General features: G+C 42.6%; 1 protein-coding gene across 13 annotated transcripts in view; it reads right to left on the reverse strand.

The window, feature by feature from the left end:
* The window catches only part of UNC79 (unc-79 homolog, NALCN channel complex subunit), a 305414-nt gene that overhangs the window by 58419 nt on the left and 229301 nt on the right, over positions 1-17694 (reverse strand). For all 13 annotated transcript variants that reach the window (XM_056133512.1, XM_056133504.1, XM_056133510.1 and 10 more), the window contains 6 exons: positions 17005-17145; positions 14700-14738; positions 8374-8486; positions 8199-8284; positions 6819-6992; positions 3075-3143 (listed from right to left, as the gene is read on the reverse strand). In XM_056133512.1, coding sequence (XP_055989487.1) covers positions 3075-3143; positions 6819-6992; positions 8199-8284; positions 8374-8486; positions 14700-14738; positions 17005-17145 — 622 coding nt within the window. The remainder of the gene's footprint in view (positions 1-3074; positions 3144-6818; positions 6993-8198; positions 8285-8373; positions 8487-14699; positions 14739-17004; positions 17146-17694) is intronic.

The following is a 17694-nucleotide window of genomic DNA, read 5'->3' on the forward strand; positions in this document are numbered from 1 at the left end:
GAGCCTCCAGAACTAGCTCCCTGTGATACAACTGAACCTGTTAAGTGGGCAAGAAATGTGCCCGGGGCCACAGAGCTATTGAATGGAATTCAACTCCGCAATCCAGGGCAGCTTTCCAGAGAGAAACTGTTCTGTACATCAGACAGAATTAATTAAAAGACTTCCGCACCATGCTATTCTAATATTTCGCAACCTCTATGTTCCTTAGTTTCTGGATTATGAAATTAATAATGCTCCCTGAGTATTATTCCGCAGGAAAGGATGATGAGGAAATAAAAGTGACACACAACCCCACCATCCAATTATAATATTTTAATCTATATCTCTTCTTCATTGCACACCAGCTTACTTACTTGAAATCTTGCACAATTACAAGTCTACGCTTTGTTTCTATTGAGCAAATCAACTATATATGAAATAAATTTTCAGGGCATTTAATTCTTCATCATTATCTACTGTAATGCCACATATCACACTTGTTATTACACATCCAAATAAATGCATTTTACACAAAAGTTACATTTTTAATTTTCTTCCTTAGAATAGACTCCTAGAAATGAATGACTAAATTAAAGAATATGAGCATTTTAAAAATCTTTGTCCCTTACTGATACAAAAATTAACCTATTACACATTAGTCACTAGGAAGACAGAAATGTTGTCTTTGGTTTATATTCTCCACAGAAACTCAGTATACTGCATATAAAAATTAAAAACTTATGGGAGCTGGAGAGATATCATAGCGGGTAGGGCATTTGCCTTGCACGTGGCCAACCCAGGTTCGATTCCCAGCATCCCATATGGTCCCCTGAGCACAGTCAGAAGTAATTCCTGAGTGCAGAGCCAGGAGTAACCCCTGTGCATTGCTGGGTGTGACCCCTCCAAAAAAAAGCAAAAAAAAAATTTAAAACTTAAAGAAACCTTTAAACTTGCACGGTTGATTCTGTGTTTTCTACTCTATGTGAATGGGGACAGGAATATGTCTCTAGTTGATATAAAATGCATTCACATTGGCCAAAAGAGTGACTTCCAAAAAGTCACGAAGCAATTAAATAGAAAAGAGCAACGTTAGTGGCAAGAAAACAACATAAGTTGGGAAACTGGTCTCATCAACATAGGTTATAGAGCTAGGGTCAAAGAGCAGAAGTTGAGTCTGGATTTATGCCAGGTAGGGCGAGAGTAACATAACAGTCTCTACATATGTAACTTTTTCAAAAAAATGTATGCATATTTACAAAGGCCATGCACAGTTGAGGTACTGTGATGGGCGAACACTGTGAGTGCAGAAAGGGTGGGAAACATCAAGGGGGTATGTCTTTACTACAGTATCTCTGGGTTTCTTGAATTGTCTCCACTGACCAGAACTGCCTGGCCAACGCTCTCGAGTCTTCAATAGAACAAAGGTACTTGGAAGGCTCTCTCTTAGTCCAGTTAAAACAAAAGAATTTAACAAAGTGTATACTCTCAGGACACCTTGTCCCATCCGCTGAACTACAAGTCTTAGGCCCATATATTTGTCTTTCTTAACCCCAGAGAGTCTTACCTTTGGGGAAGGAAGGGGCACAGATTTGAGAAAGTTTTGATTATTTGATAACTAGAGAATCCTGAATTTTCTATATAGTAACTTATCCTTTTGTTCAGCTAAGGGGCATGACAATGGGGAAAATCAGGTGCCAGTACAATGGGAAAAGGAACTTGGATCAAAGGACTTGGCTCAAGTCCCATATCTCCTACTAACCAGCTGTGTCACCTTGGCTCAGATGCTTCTCTCTGAGCCCGTTTCCTTATCTGTAAATGAGCTGATGAGATCAACTGATCTCTTTGCTACTTTTCCAGCATCAACCATGAAGGTATAAAAGCACCTCCAAGGTTAAAAGGTAAAAGAGATGTGCCTTCTTGGACTATTAACAAGCCACGACAATCAGATGACTGTATTGTTGCATGTGATGCATTCGAGAAATGTAGCAAGAAATCCAAAAGTGGGGCCGAAGTGATAGGGTAGGGCGTTTGCCTTGCACGTGGACGACCCAGGTTCAATCCCCGGCATCCCATCTGATCCCCCAAGCACAGCTAGGAGTAATTCCTGAGTGCCGAGCCAGGGATAACCCCTGAGTATCTCTGGGTATGACCCAAAAGGGGAAAAAAAATCCAAAAGTACATGAGTTCTGGACTTTGTAAAGCTCTGCCTTACTGGGGAGGCTTGGGGACAAATAATACAGAGGACTCTATCCAGTAACCTGGAATCTGATACAGGAAGAAGTTGCTCCCAAGGATATAAGCACTCTTTTATTTGAATGGAATATTGAAGAGAAGAAGTTCACTACTCAGACATAGGTATAAAGCTTGCCGGGCAAAGAAAATAACTTAAGTAAGACAAGGTGAAATGAAATTAAAGTTACAAATGTTAAGCACCTAGACAATGCATGCCACAGGGTAAGTATTCAACCAACAGCCTAGTTGGCTTGGTGATGATTCTGAAAGTATGCAGAGTCAAGCGGGGGTCAGGACCAGCAGTCATGTAAAGAGGAAGGCTGATGATTAGGAATTCTCCTATACCACAGAATGGAATTTGGACATCACCTTGAAAGTAATGAGAACTTTTTCAAGGAACCAAAGCAATGAGCTTTATGTAGAAGGGCCAGTGATGTTTTTAGAGAGATCACTTGGTTAGTCATATGAAAAATGGACTGATGGACATAACCCAGGATTAAGAGGATTAATATTTTGTTTGTTTCTGGCCACACCCAGTAGTGACCAGGGTTTACTCCTGGCTCTGTTCTCAGGAATCACTCCTGGCGGTCTCGGGGAACGATACAGGGTGCTGGAGATTGAACCCCGGTCAGCTGCGTGTGAGGCAAGCACTATACTATTGCTCCAACCCCTGGACTATTTCTTTAAATGAATTTTTGTTGTTCTTCATTACAACAGCTTTTTGTACGAAACACAAGAGGAGAGGAAGATGGCTGAAAATGAGACATTTGTGTACAATAACCATCTCTCCACTGTGGTTACATGTCTGTCTGTTTTGGTTAAACTCCTGAGCTTGTCAGTTATGTGTTCTGAAACATACATACCCTTGTGGCATTGGTAGATGGTATCTTCAACAGGCAAATCATAATTCTCAAACTGGAATCTAAAGAACACTGCGAACAAATATGAAAAAATGAAAGTTAGTCCCCTTATTAATATATCTTCAGTTCTATAAGCATTTACTGTTGCAAAAAAATCTGAAAGACAGCTGACTACAATTGGCATGCCTTAGAGTTATTGAAAATGTTATATGTCTTGAAAAAAATCATTCAAGTCCCAGAAGTTTATTCAATTAAATAGTTTATACAATTAAAAGTGATAAAAATAAAATAATTAAACACAGTTCCCAAACTATTTCTCAGAAATACAATCCTAAAATTAAATCAGAGATTTAGATAAAGAACTGAGTGAATAAATGGACGGACTCAAACTGCCAGGTGGATGGGTGGACATTAAGGTAAAGGTAAAGGCCCTCCCGTTGATCGTCGATTTGCTCGAGCGGGCCCAGTAACGTCTCCATTGGAGACTTTGTTGTTACTGTGTTTGGCATATCGAATACGTCATGGGGAGCTTGCCAGGCTCTGCCGTGCGGGCGAGATACTCTCGGTAGCTTGCCGGGCTCTCCGAGAGGGGCGGAGGAATCGAACTCGGGTCAGCCATGTTGGCTGCTTGTAAGGCGAACGCCCTACCGCTGTGCTATTGCTCCAGTGTTCAAATTGGTGGTGGAGAACGGGCACTGGTGGAGGCATGGGCACTCGATCGTTGTATGACTGAAATGTAAGCACGAAAGTTTGTAAATCTGTAACTATACCTCACGGCGATTCATTAAAAAATTTTTAAGAAATGTGTTCCAGCCTGAAGAGTATACTAGCATGGGGTGCAGGGCAGGGAATATCTACTTAGATTGCTTCAAAACCATTTAGATTTAATATTGCAAATAGATCCATTTAACTGGCTCTTTCTCTACTACTAAAATAAATACAAACACAAACACCGTCCTCCTGTTGTTCATCGAATTGCTCGAGCGGGCCCAGTAACATCTCCATTTTGAGACTTGTTGTTACTGTGTTTGGCATATGGAAAACGTCACAGGTAGCTTGCCAGGCTTTGCCTGGCAAGATACTCTCTGTAACTTGCCGGACTCTCCGAGAGGGGTGGAGGAATCAAACCCAGCTTGGCTGGGCTGGCTGCGTGCAAGGCAAACGCCCTACCACTGTGCTATAATAAATACATAGAAAAAAATGAAAATGGCAGTAAAAATGTGTATAAAAGAAAAACCATGCCTCACAAATCTAGTTTAGCTTTTGTTTGGTAAGATCCTTAACAAAATGTACACCTTTTTTTTATTGAGTTCATTGATTTTGGGGAAAACATCACAGCAAGAATAAGCAATGGTATTATTTAATGTTGTAAATTGATCACAATATCAAGCCACAAGTAAATCTTTGAAGCTTTGTGTCTTGAAGACAGTAGGCAAGAAGCCAGTGGTCCCCCTAGTAGAACCTCTATTCCAGCATCCTCTGTCACTTGTGGACTGGTTAGAAAGCACCTATTCAGCATCCTCCCTGCCCCCACCCAACTGATTTTTAACTTGAACACTAACCACTGGAAAAGCTAACATCAAAGAATAGGAAAGCCTGAATCAGATGCTCAGAATAAGGCTCCAACCAAGTCCAGAGGCTAGCAAGTGCTTTGGGACATTGCGAACATTGAAGACAACTGACAAGAACACACCGTAAACAGCTTCGAAACGGCCTAATATCTCCCCTCCAAGAGCAAAAACTAAACAGGAGGTGATCAGCAGCAGGACCAGAGCACAGGAAATTTTTTTTTATAGAAATTCTGAAATCATCTCACAAGTGCTTCCTAAGGCAACCGTTGACCTATTTGATCTGCCCAACATGACATTTACATTACCTTAAGCCAGCGGCTGGCTATTTATAGGTCCTTAGAGTGTTTTAAAATCAGAGAATATTCTTTTGGAAAAGAGGGGCCTCAACAGTGCAGGTCTGAATTCCTCTGTCAGGTCTGACTGGGGGTTCCAGCCGACTCCGACAGCGGGCACTTGTACTTCCTAGTTCTCCCCTTTCCTGGGCATCTTAGTCACGCTGTTCCACTCATTAGCCTTGCCGACAGGTTCCTTTGGGCTGAGCTGTCACAAATCAGGCTTTCCTATTCTTTGATGCTAGCTTTTCTAGTGGTTAGTGTTCGGGTTAAAAATGTTGAAGACAAGAGCCAGAACAATAGAACAGCGTATGACAGGGCATTTGCCTTGCAATCAGTTGACCTGGGTTCAATCCCAAGCACCCCATATAGCCCTGGAGCCCCACCAGGAGTGATCCTTGAGCACAGAACCAGGAGAAAGCACTGAGCAACACCGGATGTGGCCCCAAAAGAAAACAACAACAACAAAAAACCTTTGAGGACAGCATCTTCCTATAGGTATTTGAACTTGTAAACAATGAAGGAATACCCCCCCCATACACACACTGCAACACTACATCACACACACACACACACACACACACACACCAATCTGCCAGGGAGAAAAGGTATCATCAGAGGCAGTTGGTAGTGAATAAAATACTTTACATATATCTTTTACTCATTTCAGATGTGGTGCTCTTGACTTATAACTTCTTGTCACATTATTAAGTGACTCATTTTGTTCCTACTTAAATTTTTCTGTTTTCAGCATAATGCATAGAAAAGCTTATGGAGCAAAGTGGTTCAAAAGAAGTCACCTGCCACTCCTTTCTCCCTGTTCTCCAGACATGAGTACCTTTAACTTGCTCCCCTTTAGAAGGGGTTCAGAAGTCACTTGGCCAAAAGACCACAGGAGGGTGAGTCATGAGAGAATTCTAATCACCTCTCTGAATTTTCAGCTCCCACCACAAGCTGGGAAATAGGAATATTAGACAGGATAAGACTTTTCTAAGTGTCTTGCTTTTGACAGTCTAGAATTCTGGCTTGACACTGAATTTCAACAGGTTCATGTTGAAAATACTCTTTGGCTGCCAAATTTTCAAGTAGGTAAACATACATTCTCAGAGAGGGTAAAGATGATGGTGTGTGTGTGTGTGTGTGTGTGTGTGTGTGTGTGTGTGTGTGTAGGGGGAGAGCGATGGGGTGATGGAGATAGAGTACAGCAAATAAAGAGAACAAACTTGCTCTGCAAATACTTTATTCACAAACACATAAGCAACCACTTTCCGTAGCTAGTTCTCTTGGGGAATTACATTTTATGTTGGGTTTCTTTTAGACAAGAACACCTATTGACTTCCATAGTTACTATCCACTTGAGAAAATTTTTTAGTTAAACATCAGCTGTTTTCCTCACTTTCAAAAAATGACTCTGTTGGAACATTGTACGACTGAAACCCAATCATGAACAACTTTGTTTCTATATCTCAGTGTGATTTAATAATTTTTTAAATATTCTGTCAAAGGTACAAAATATACAGAACAAAATTTACCCTTTTGAAAACTAATGCTCAAACCTATATATTGCTTATCTGCAAATACTCTTCTCTATAACAGATCATTATTCCTCGCTTTTTTAAAAAAAAAAAGTCAACTTGAAATAGGAAGGACTAAGGCAAAATGCCGGCTGCTCTTATTATTTTGTGACATTTGACAAGAATAGCCAAAACTATTCTGTTCACCCCACAACAAATTCCTCATAACCCTTTAGAAAGCAGAAAGGCACTCAGGGCCCTGCTTCTCTGTGAGCAGATGGACAGCAAACACACAAGTGTTTGTAAAAGAGAATCCTGGTCCCAGCTTACCTTCAGAGGCAGAACACAAGGCAGCTTGGCAAAGAATGTCTGAAACTGGTTGCTGATCGTGGTCCACAGGCTGCTGGGGGAATCCATGGGCAAGGCCTCCATAAAGGTAGCTATGTTTTCCAAACAGCGTATCATAGCACCCCCTGCTGGTAAATTCTTTTTGTTATTTAGACCCTAAAAACACAAAAGCATAGGCAATCAACTGCTGAAACAGCAAGGCACTTCACCTAGCTATGCGGTGAAGACCGTTTTTATAAAAAGCATGTACGTTGGCGCTAGAGATATGTTGTGCGCTACCTAATATGAACAGTGCGATCGGAAGGAGTTTGGGGGTCTGAGTGCAAACAAACTTAGGGAGTCAATTTGGTGGCTTTCAATGCTACGAGGTGAAATGGGGAAGAAATTGTAGGTTCTGGAGGTGCTCAGGGGCACAGAGCAACTGCCTCACGAGTCCCAGGCTTCAAGCTCAGTCCTGAGACTACAACCTGCAGCGATCACAAAGCATGATGGCCCTGGCCCGCACTGCATGGAGTTCCAGTTCCAGGAGCACCAGCCACTGAGACGTGAGACCCATACCTCATCCATGTGTGCTGACACTTTTTCATTTTCCCAACTTAATTACATCTTCATTATTAAAAACACGGTTTTGCTCTGGAGGCCACACCCAGGGTGGGGGGTGTTAGGGGCTACTCCCAGCACTGTGTTCCTGGAGGTCTGTTCCTGGAGGTGCTGGGGAGGTGGGGCGGTGTTGGAACTACAAGGTCTGGAGGATCCAAAGTCCAGAGCTCCTGCCTGTAAGCATGAACCCATTTGACTATCTCCTTGGGCCCGATGACTGGCATCTTTTTTTCTTGCTGGAGTGATACCTCAGCAGGTAGGGCGTTTGCCTTGCACACAGCCAGCCCGGCCGAGCCAGGTTCAATTCCTCCACCCTCTTGGAGAGCCCGGCAAGCTACTGAGAGTATCTCGCCCACACAGCAAAGCCTGGCAAGCTACCCGTGATGTATTTGATATGCCAAACACAGTAACAACAAGACTCAAAACGGAGATGTTACTGGGCCCGCTCGAGCAATTCGATGAACAACGGGAGGACAGTGTTTATTCGTTTGTTTGTTTGTTTTTGTTTTTTGGGTCACACCCGGCGATGCTCAGGGGTTACTCCTGGCTGTGCACTCAGGAATTACTCCTGGCGGTGCTCAGGGGACCCTATGGGATGCTGGGAATTGAACCCGGGTAGAGTACGTGCAAGGCAAATGCCCTACCCGCTGTATTATGGCTCCAGCCCTGATGACTGGCATCTTCATTGCCACTGTTTGGAATGCAAAATGCTCCATCTCACATTTGCATAATCTAAATGGCTTTGACTCGGAGCTAACATACCTCCAGGAGCTGGCTGAGGGCAGCGATGGAGCTCAGCTCGTTGAAGTCCATCAGAGATGAGGCCAAGGTCCTTAAAAAAGTACCATCTGCAAGGCGAAGGCTGGGGGTTAGTGCAGTGGGCGGTGGGGTCTGGATACCTCCTGAGGGGCAGGGGCTGGGGGTGACCAAGACTGACCTTTGATGGTGCTCTGGAAGAGCTGCGGGAAGATGCCGTTGGGAGCCAGCTGGTGGAAGATGCAGCGCAGGAACTGCTTGGCCACCCCTGCCGCATTGCCCGGAACCATCATGCTGTGGGAGAACCCGGAGAGGAAAGGTAAGAGCTCAGGACTCGGCCCAAGAGAGTGTGAGCGCGTGTGTGCTGCAGGTGGGCATCTCACTTGGACATTCCCAACCAGGCCCGAGAATCGATCGGCTTGAGAAACTAATATCCAATTCCCACTGCGGCTCACTTCTCCTTCTGTCATTTAGGGAAGAGAGCCAGGAAAGGCCAAGACTTCCTCCCTCTCCCATGCAAACACAGGTCACGGTAGATCCAGAGGGGAAAAGTGACTGACCTGTTGTCAGGTTCCCTGTCCCTGTGTGGGACAGGAGCCTGACCTAGCCTGACCCTGGAGGAGGGTGTTGGTTAAAATAACAAACAAACAACAACAACAACAAAAACAGGAAGGGTCAGTGGCCCAGGGAGAGCTGTTTGGGGGAGGACCATGAGGAGGTGTAGTTCCTTCTTCTTGGGAGATCTGGGAAGTGGGAGAAGTTCTTGGCACATCTGAGCCCGTACTCACAGAAAAAGAATAGCACATGAATAAGTCTATTTTTGCCCTTTACTGTCTTTGTCAAAATGGAGGAACACATAGACCCACAATGGAATAACTAGGGAACCCTAAGAAAAGGTGAAATCATACAGTTCACAGCAACGTGGGTGGAACAGGAGCACATTGTGTTAAGCAAAATAAGTCAGAGGGAGAAGGATAAAGACTAGCTGATGTCACTCATCTGTGAGAAGCAGACACAGGAGAACTGAGAATATCCAACCAACAAATCCTTGGTCTTTAGATTATGCAACAATGATTGCCAAGTTGTGGGGGCGGGGAGGGAGGAGGGAGATGGGGTGGGGGGGCTCAAGAGGTGGGCTATAGGGGACAAAAGGAACAGGTGTCTTGTGGTGGTGAGGTGCAGTACCTACACACTGAGACCTGTAAGGTTAACACTATCATAAATGTGTCACCTTGACTACAATAGTTTCCATAAAAAAGGGGGGGGAGTTCAGGTAAGTGGTCTGGTCCTTCAAGCCAAGGAGGAACATTTCCAGAGGTGATGAGTTACAGGCAAATTACTGGAAGGAACAATGGTCCCTGTTACCTGCTTCATCACGTCTATTTGGAAAGGCAGCTCAAACTGACCTGAGTTTGACCCTCATACCACATGGCTCCCAAAGCATCACTGGGCGTGGTCCCTAAACACTACCAGACCCAACCATTAAACAGTCAGACCTGCACCAGACCTGCATCGATAGAAGTGGCGAGCCGTGAGTTCCACTGGGCCGCTGCTTTTTAAAAAATGCTCATCTGGGGGCTGGAGCAATAGCACAGCGGATAGGGCATTTGCCTTGCACACGGCTGACCCAGGTTTGATTCCCAGCATCCCATATAGTTCCCCGAGCACCACCAGGAGTAATTCCTGAATGCATGAGCCAGGAGTAATCCCTGTGCATCGCTAGGTGTGACTCAAAAAAAAAAAAAAGAAAAACGAAAATGCTCATCTGAAAGAGATAACACTAAGCTCTGCACAAGTTTGCACAACTCTCTTTTTAAAATAGAGGTGGAGAGAACCCTTCCCAGTTTATTTCATGAGGTTAGCAGAGCCTTACAATTAAAATCAGATAAAGTCATCACCAAAAATAAGAAGGAACCAAAAAAGAAAAAACAAAACAGACTGAGCAATATTCCTCATGGACACTGATTTCTGCTACAGAGAGAAAAGGGAGGCTCAAGACCAAGTAGTTTATCCCCAAAATGGAAGCTGGCTGAATATTGAAAAACCTATTGGGGGCCAGAGCGAGAGTACAGTGGGCACGGCATCTGCCTTGCACAGGGCCATCCCATATGATCCCTGAGCACCGATGGGAGTAACTCTTCATTGCAGAGCCAGAAGTAACCTGTGAGCATCTCTGAGTGTGACCAAAAAAGCCAATAAATAAATAAATAAGTTTTTTTTTAAAAAGAAAGACCAAAGTCAACATATAAGACTAAAAGGCAAAAAAATATTATTTTAATAGACTGTGGAATTGCATTTGACAAACATTGATGCACAGTCATGACAAAAGAAAACCAGAAAAGTAGGAGGAAATGTATTAAGTTTGATAAAGGTCATCTATGAAAATCTACAGTAAACCTAATTAGTGATATCACATGCTCTATCCATAACATCAGAAACAAGATGAGAGCATTTACTCTATTTTTATTTTTATGCTGGTGGTCTTAAATGGTGTACTATGGCAATTTCAAAAATAAACATTAAATCAGAAGGAAAAATTAATTTTTGATGAATAGTATACTAAATATAAATGGTTAAATCATAAAAGTTTTAGACGAAGGGGCTGGAGAGATAGTACAAGAAGTAAGGTACAAAGCAAATATCTTACTTTCTGTACTATTTTGAATCCCTGGCACCACATATGGTCCCCTAAGCATTGTCAGGAATGACCCCTAAGTACAGAGCCAGGAATAAGTGCTCAGCACCACCATCATGGCCCAAAAAACAAAACAGAAAACCTTTTAGAGGGAAATATTGGGAAATATCTTTTTGACCTGGGGGGGAGATTTCTTAGATAATCCAGTAAAAATTATCATAAATTGCTTTAAAAATATTTAAGTATTAACATTTTCTTAAATTGTCTCATTAAAATATCAATTGAAAAAGGAATAAGTGTGTCTTCAGACTGGGCAAAAATATTCTCAAAACATATTGAATAAAAGACTGGTACTGAGACTACAGAAAAGCTAGACAGTAAAGAGCACAGAATATGATTCCATTCAGAAGACTGGGTCAGAATATGAAAAATTTGGGGGGCTTCCTCTAAGGGGGTGGGGTCTGATTGTAAAGGTACAGGAGGAAACTTGGGGGGTGATGGTAATATTCAGGAACTTGATCAGGATTTGGTTTGTGTAGGTGTATCAAAACGAATGACCTAATATTACAGGTGAATATATTTCTTGTGCACACATTTTGCAGCAAAAGAAAAAAACATTTGGGGGCGGAGGCAGAGAGATAGTCCACAGGGGAAGGCATTTGCTTTGTATGAGGCTGATCCAGGTTAAATCCCCAGCATCCTATATGGTCCCCTGAGCCCTGCCAGGAGTGATTCGTGGGGGTAGAGCCAGGAATAACCCCTGAGCATTGCCAGGTGTGGCCCAGAAAGGAAAAAAAAAACCAAAAAAGACAAAAAAAGAAAAGAAAGGTTAAAATGAACAAAAATTATAACTTTGCTGAAGAATATAGGGGAGGAGGCATACCAATGTCTGAAATTTCCTTAGAACTGCATCAAAAAGAAAATGAGTTGAGGAGTAAGTAGATGAGTAGAGAGATACAAGTAAAAGGTTCGTCGTGCAACCTAGGAGACAGGCATATGTGTTCGCTATAATAAATTTTAACTTTTCAGTAGGTCTTTCAATACTTGATAATAAAATTCTCAAGAGGAAAGGCCTTTTCAAAGGAAATTCTAGACAGAAAGGAGCATCACAATGGATAAAAGGCACATTACAGAAGTACAACAACAGCAATGCCATCTTGTGTCTGTTGGACCTACTACAGTTATGACATCACACAGTCACTAGGACCTGGACCTCAGAACAGATACTTTTGGAGCATAGGTTAAAATACTTCTTTTGTAGACAAGAAAACTGAAACAGAGATAAATGTGCCACAAACACACAATCCGTTTTTGCATTCCTCTGGTTCTTCTCCCCTCTATTGCAAAAGAAAAGTGTCAATGCCCACCTCCACATCCACATCCACCCCACGTCCTTCTCTCTACTTAAAAATTTTTGAATGATTTCCCAGAGCTGCTATATGGAAGCCCAAAACATTTAAAGTGCTTTAAAAGCAATGTAAAATCAGGCAAGTCAGGACTGGAAAATAGTACAGGAATGAAGGCACTTATTTTTGTATCCTACTGATGCAAAAGTTTCCAAGGTGGTTACTAAGACAAACTGCTTTTCAAAGCTCCATACTAAATTCCTTTTCATCTCAAGACTTCTGCAAATGCATTTTCCATAATTATTTGCATAGTGAGACCAAGGTCTTTTTTTCAGGTATCAGTTAACATCACTTTTTCTATTTTCAACATCACTTCTTTATATATACATTTATTTAACTTTTTAATTGATTGAAGTTCTGTGATTTATAATATTTGTCATGATGACTTTCCACGTACATATTTCTAATACCGTATTCATCACCATATACCCCCTTCTCCCTCCCAGAACCCCAGTGGCCCTCCCTTTCAAACTCCACACTCAGTTGTGTGGATCAGTTCTCTTGCTGTGTTTTAACATCACTTCTTAAAGAAAACTTTTCTCTCCTCCCTCCATTTGAACTACCTAGATTAGATCAGATCTACTTGTTATATACCCACTCATTTCCTCCAGACTTACAGATCTATGCCATTGTTCAGACATTCTTCCCTCTATCTAACACCTGGCATCCAGTCTCTTAGAAAATTCTGTTGACCAGACTCAAGATATTTGTCAAATACATCTCTAATCTCCATTTTTCACTACCTTCCTTGAACCAAATCACTTTTATCTTGAACGAGCACCACTGGAATGGTCTTCAATCCATTTTCCCTGCCTTCTTTGTCATCCTTTATAGCCCATTTCAACACAGAAGCAATGGCTCTCCTTGTTCCATCACACTCCTCAAAGTGACCCTCAGAACTCTCCCTGTCCTGGCCTCCCCATTCCCTGTCCCTCTCATCTCCTCCCCACTATTCCATGCTCCTTCTGCTCAAGCCTTCTTCAGTTCCCAAATATACAAGGCATTTTCCTGCTTATAAAAGAGCCTTTGCATCTGCTGGTTCCTCTGCCTGGAACATTCTTCCCATAACTTGCGGCATGGATCACCTGTCCCCTTTTTCAAGTGTTCAAATTCTACTTCTTCAGAGAGGCTGTCCTTGACCATTATTTCTAAAATTGCGATAGCACAGCGGTAGGGCGTTTGCCTTGCATGCAGCCAACATGGCCGACTCGAGTTCGATTCCTCTGCCCCTCTTGGAGAGCCCGGCAAGCTACTGAGAGGATCTCTCCCACATGGCAGAGCCTGGCAAGCTCCCGTGACGTATTCAATATGCCAAACACAGTAACAACAACTCTCATGATGGAGATGTTACTGGGCCCGCTCGAGTAAATCGATGAACAATGGGAGGACCGTGACCGTGATACATCATGTGCTATTTCCTGAACTTACATGATCTTTTCTACAACATTTAGTATGAAACAATAATAAAATACATGATTGATTTTCTTATTGTCTTTACTTTTTGTCTGCCTCCTCAACTGAACTCTAAGTTCCTTACAGCCAGGATTTGTTGTTCTATTAGCAGTTCTGAGCAGAAACCCCATAAACACTTGCAAATAAATGTTAGATGCAGCTCCTTATACCTTTTTCATAGAGCAATGTTTACAATTAAAAACATGTGCATGCATTTTATTCATCATCACCTCTCCAGTACAACCTAACAGGTATAGTAATCACATCATGCTTTACTCCATTTGGAACCTAAGTACTTAGCACAGTGCCTGGCACAAAACGGGCTTCATGGCTTCACATGCTAGGGGAAAAGGCAGCTCAGATAGAGAACGGACCACCAAGTAAAGGGTGCTAGGAGGACCCGCTCAGGATGGGAGATGCAGGCTGAAAGTAGACTATAGACCAAACACGATGACCACTTAATACCTCTATTGCAAAGCACAATACCCAAAAAAAGAGAGCAAAAGGGAACGCCCTGCCACAGATGCAGGGTGGGGTAGGGGAGACGGTGTGGGGGTAGTGTGAGGGATTTGGGGACCATTGGTGGTGGGAAATGAGCACTGGTGGCAGGATGGGTACTCAATCAATGCATGACTGAAACTCAAGCACAAAAGTTTATAAGTCTCTAACTGTACCTCACAGCGATTCACGAATTAAAAAACAAACAAACAAACAAACAAACAGACAAAAAAACGGGCTTCAAAGTATTTGCTGACTGGACCAGGGATGTAACTTTGAGTCAGAGTGATGCTTCATACGTTAACCCTGGGGTTCAATTCTATAGACACACATACAAATATTTGTTGACTGAAATGAACAAATGAATAAAAGCATGGACAGAAAACGCTCAGGGCTGTGAAGAGCTGCAATGAAACCATTGTGTCTTCCATATTAGGCAATCTGACTTTTCAGAAAGAGAATCTATGCTGAGGAGACAAAAAGAAAGTGAGATCTGGGCTCACTTCAAGAGCTTACCTTTCTGCTTGATTCGAAAAAGTAGTGCTGGATGCCAACCTAGGAAATAAAGCCAACAAAGTTATGTGATTATCTCTGGTTTCTGTATAGATGAGGGGACAGAGCACAACCGGAAAGTCCCTTGATCAGAGGCAGAGGTCACACTCAGTGGGCAGTCTCTAGGGTTCAAATAAGGCTAGACCCTGTAGCACTGCAGCACCGTCCTCCCGTTGTTCATCGATTTGCTCAAGCGGGCACCAGTAACGTCTTCATTGTGAGACTTCTGTTGTGATTGTTTTTGAATATCAAATATGCCACAGGGAGCTTTCCAGGCTCTGCCGTGCAGGCAGGATACAAGTCTAGTCCCTAGAGAACTATTTTCTACATCAAGTCAGATATCCTCTACAGTTAAGTTGGTATCATATGAACCAGAGCCCTACAATATAACCGGCATTGGAAATGCATTTGACACAGTCGTTTCCATGTAAATTCCATTCAAATCTTATTTTTTGTTTTTTGCATATGATCCTGGATTCTAACCACAGGAAAATAATCTATAAATCATAAAAAGTCCCACTGTCACTGTCACTGTCACTGTCCTCCCGTTGTTCATCGATTTGCTTGAGCGGGCCCAGTAACGTCCCCATTGTGACACTTGTTACTGTGTTTGGCATATCGAATATATCACAGGTAGCTTGCTGGGCTTTGCCGTGTGAGCGAGATACTCTCGGTAGCTTGCAGGGCTCTCTGAGACAAGACAGTAAAATAGAATAAGAATATTTTTATCAGCTAGTTGATGAACTAAAATGATATACTGTGAAGATAATTGTGTCAAGCTATACAATCAAAGTCTAATTTTTTGAAAGTGTAATTACATGGTTCTATATGCATTGAATTATTTGATATAAATTCCACTCAAAATTTATATTTTTATGCATATGATCCTGGATTCCAACCACAAGAAAATAACATATAAATCATAAAAGCCCTACAAGATAGTAAAACAGGATAAGAAGATTTATCAGCTAACTGATGAACTAAATGATACATTGTGAAGATAACTGTGTCAAGTTACACAATCAATGTCTACTTATTCAGAAGTATAATTATATGGGTTTATATGCAGTGAAATATTTGATATGTCGTTGCATGAAAAAGAATGTACAAAATTAGTGGGTTTAAAACAGTGTTTCCCAAAAGGCCAATACTGCCTCAAGGTGCAATTGTGGGGTGCTTTCTTTTTGCATAAAGAACGTATATTTTCAGGGGGAACTCTGAGTGCTTTTTTTTCAGTCAATAATCAGCCAAAAATGTTTGGGAACAAACCTCTTAAAGAACATGTAGTGACCATTAAGATATTGCGGAATCAAGTAAGAATAATGAGACAGGGCTGGAGTGGTAGCACAGTGGGGAGGTATTTGCCTTGCACGCAGCCAACCCAGGTTCAATTCCCAGCAGCCCATATGATCTCCCAAGCACTGCCAGGGATAATTCCTGAGTGCAGAGCCAGGAATAACCCCTGTGCATCCCCGTTCTGACCCAAAAAGCAAAAAAGAGAGAGAGAGACAGACAGACAGATTTCCTAAGTTCCAAGAGTGGAGGACTTGGGTTGTGTCTCAAGTGGTAGAGCATATGCCTTGCAAGTGTGAGGCTCAGCGTCAACCTGTATCGCACAGCACCCCGGCCCCAACCTCAGCACCACAAGCGCAGCTCTGGTGACACCCAAGCACTGCCAGGTGTGATCTCTGCAGTCACAGTATTTTTTTTTTAAAGACTAGAAATAGACTGACTCCAGAGTCCATTCAGGGAAGAATGGGTGGCCCAGCTCTGAGTCAGTCCCCGTGGCTGGGTTATGGGTAATCTAAGGCTAAAGATATAACAGTGACCAGTCTACACTGGCAAATGAATATGCAATGATGAAGGGCGAGGCAAATGTAATACTAATGGCTATTCCTAGGAAAAGGGCAGGTAAAATCAACACAATCCAGGTAAAGAGATAAAGATATAAGTCCATGGAAATGGAAGGAAATGAGATGGTGTTGTTGAGTTGACCTAATCTGAGAGCGCCCTAGGAGACTTCTGGTGATTTCCTTAATGTAGTTTCTACTGGCTTCGTTCTAACAATGTGGTTCAGGACTTAACACCCAGCTTGGAAATTCAACCAAAAAACTGGTTCTCACAATTTTTAAAATCCGCTTTGACTAGTCCCACAAAGGTCAAGCATCTATTAGACGACTGGGTGGTTCACCTCTGAACTAACAGTTTTTATTTCAAGACCTAGACTGAATACTTTTTCCTATGAAAGCAGAGAGAAGCCAGCATTCACCTTCCCACAGACTGCATGATGTCCAGCAACAGTGGGGCGGCCAAGTCTGGGCTTAAGTGAATGAACGTGGAGAGGACCACGATGGCCAGCCCCAAGGTTTCCTCATCATATTCTTCCAGAATGGCCCCACAGTCATGGCATCTGCAAAGAAAACAGAGAAATTCTTTCCACCAAAGCCAGCAATGGTTTCAAGATACAACAGACTCCCCCCAGCCCTTTCTGCTGAGTCTTGGAAAAGGTCTCGCACCACCCCCCACCACCCTCCAACACACACACACACACACACACACACACACACACACACACACACATACACACAATGCCACTAAGCAGACTGCACACAAGGCTGAGAGCAAGAGGGGCCCTCTGGTTGGAAAATGTCATTTCAACTCCAGATGCATCTGACCCCTCCATGAATCACAGCTCTCTCTTTCCACCAAGCACCAAGCCACTCACAGTCAGAAGCTCTCATTGAGAGATTTTATGTGTATGAAATTATTGCTAGGAATAGGAACTTAATTTTTTTAACTGAAATGAAAATGCCTAGGTACAAATGAAAGAGTTCAAGAGCTTTGGGATTTAAAAATGCCCGGGAGAGTAGCCAACTCTACGTGAAGCATAGAGTATACAACTTAGATCTACTTGAGTAACTCACCACACCTACTGAGTGTGATGTGTAAACACAAAAAC

This window comes from Sorex fumeus, unplaced genomic scaffold, assembly GCF_029834395.1.
Source record: "Sorex fumeus unplaced genomic scaffold, SorFum_2.1 ptg000098l, whole genome shotgun sequence".
NCBI lineage: Eukaryota > Metazoa > Chordata > Mammalia > Eulipotyphla > Soricidae > Sorex > Sorex fumeus.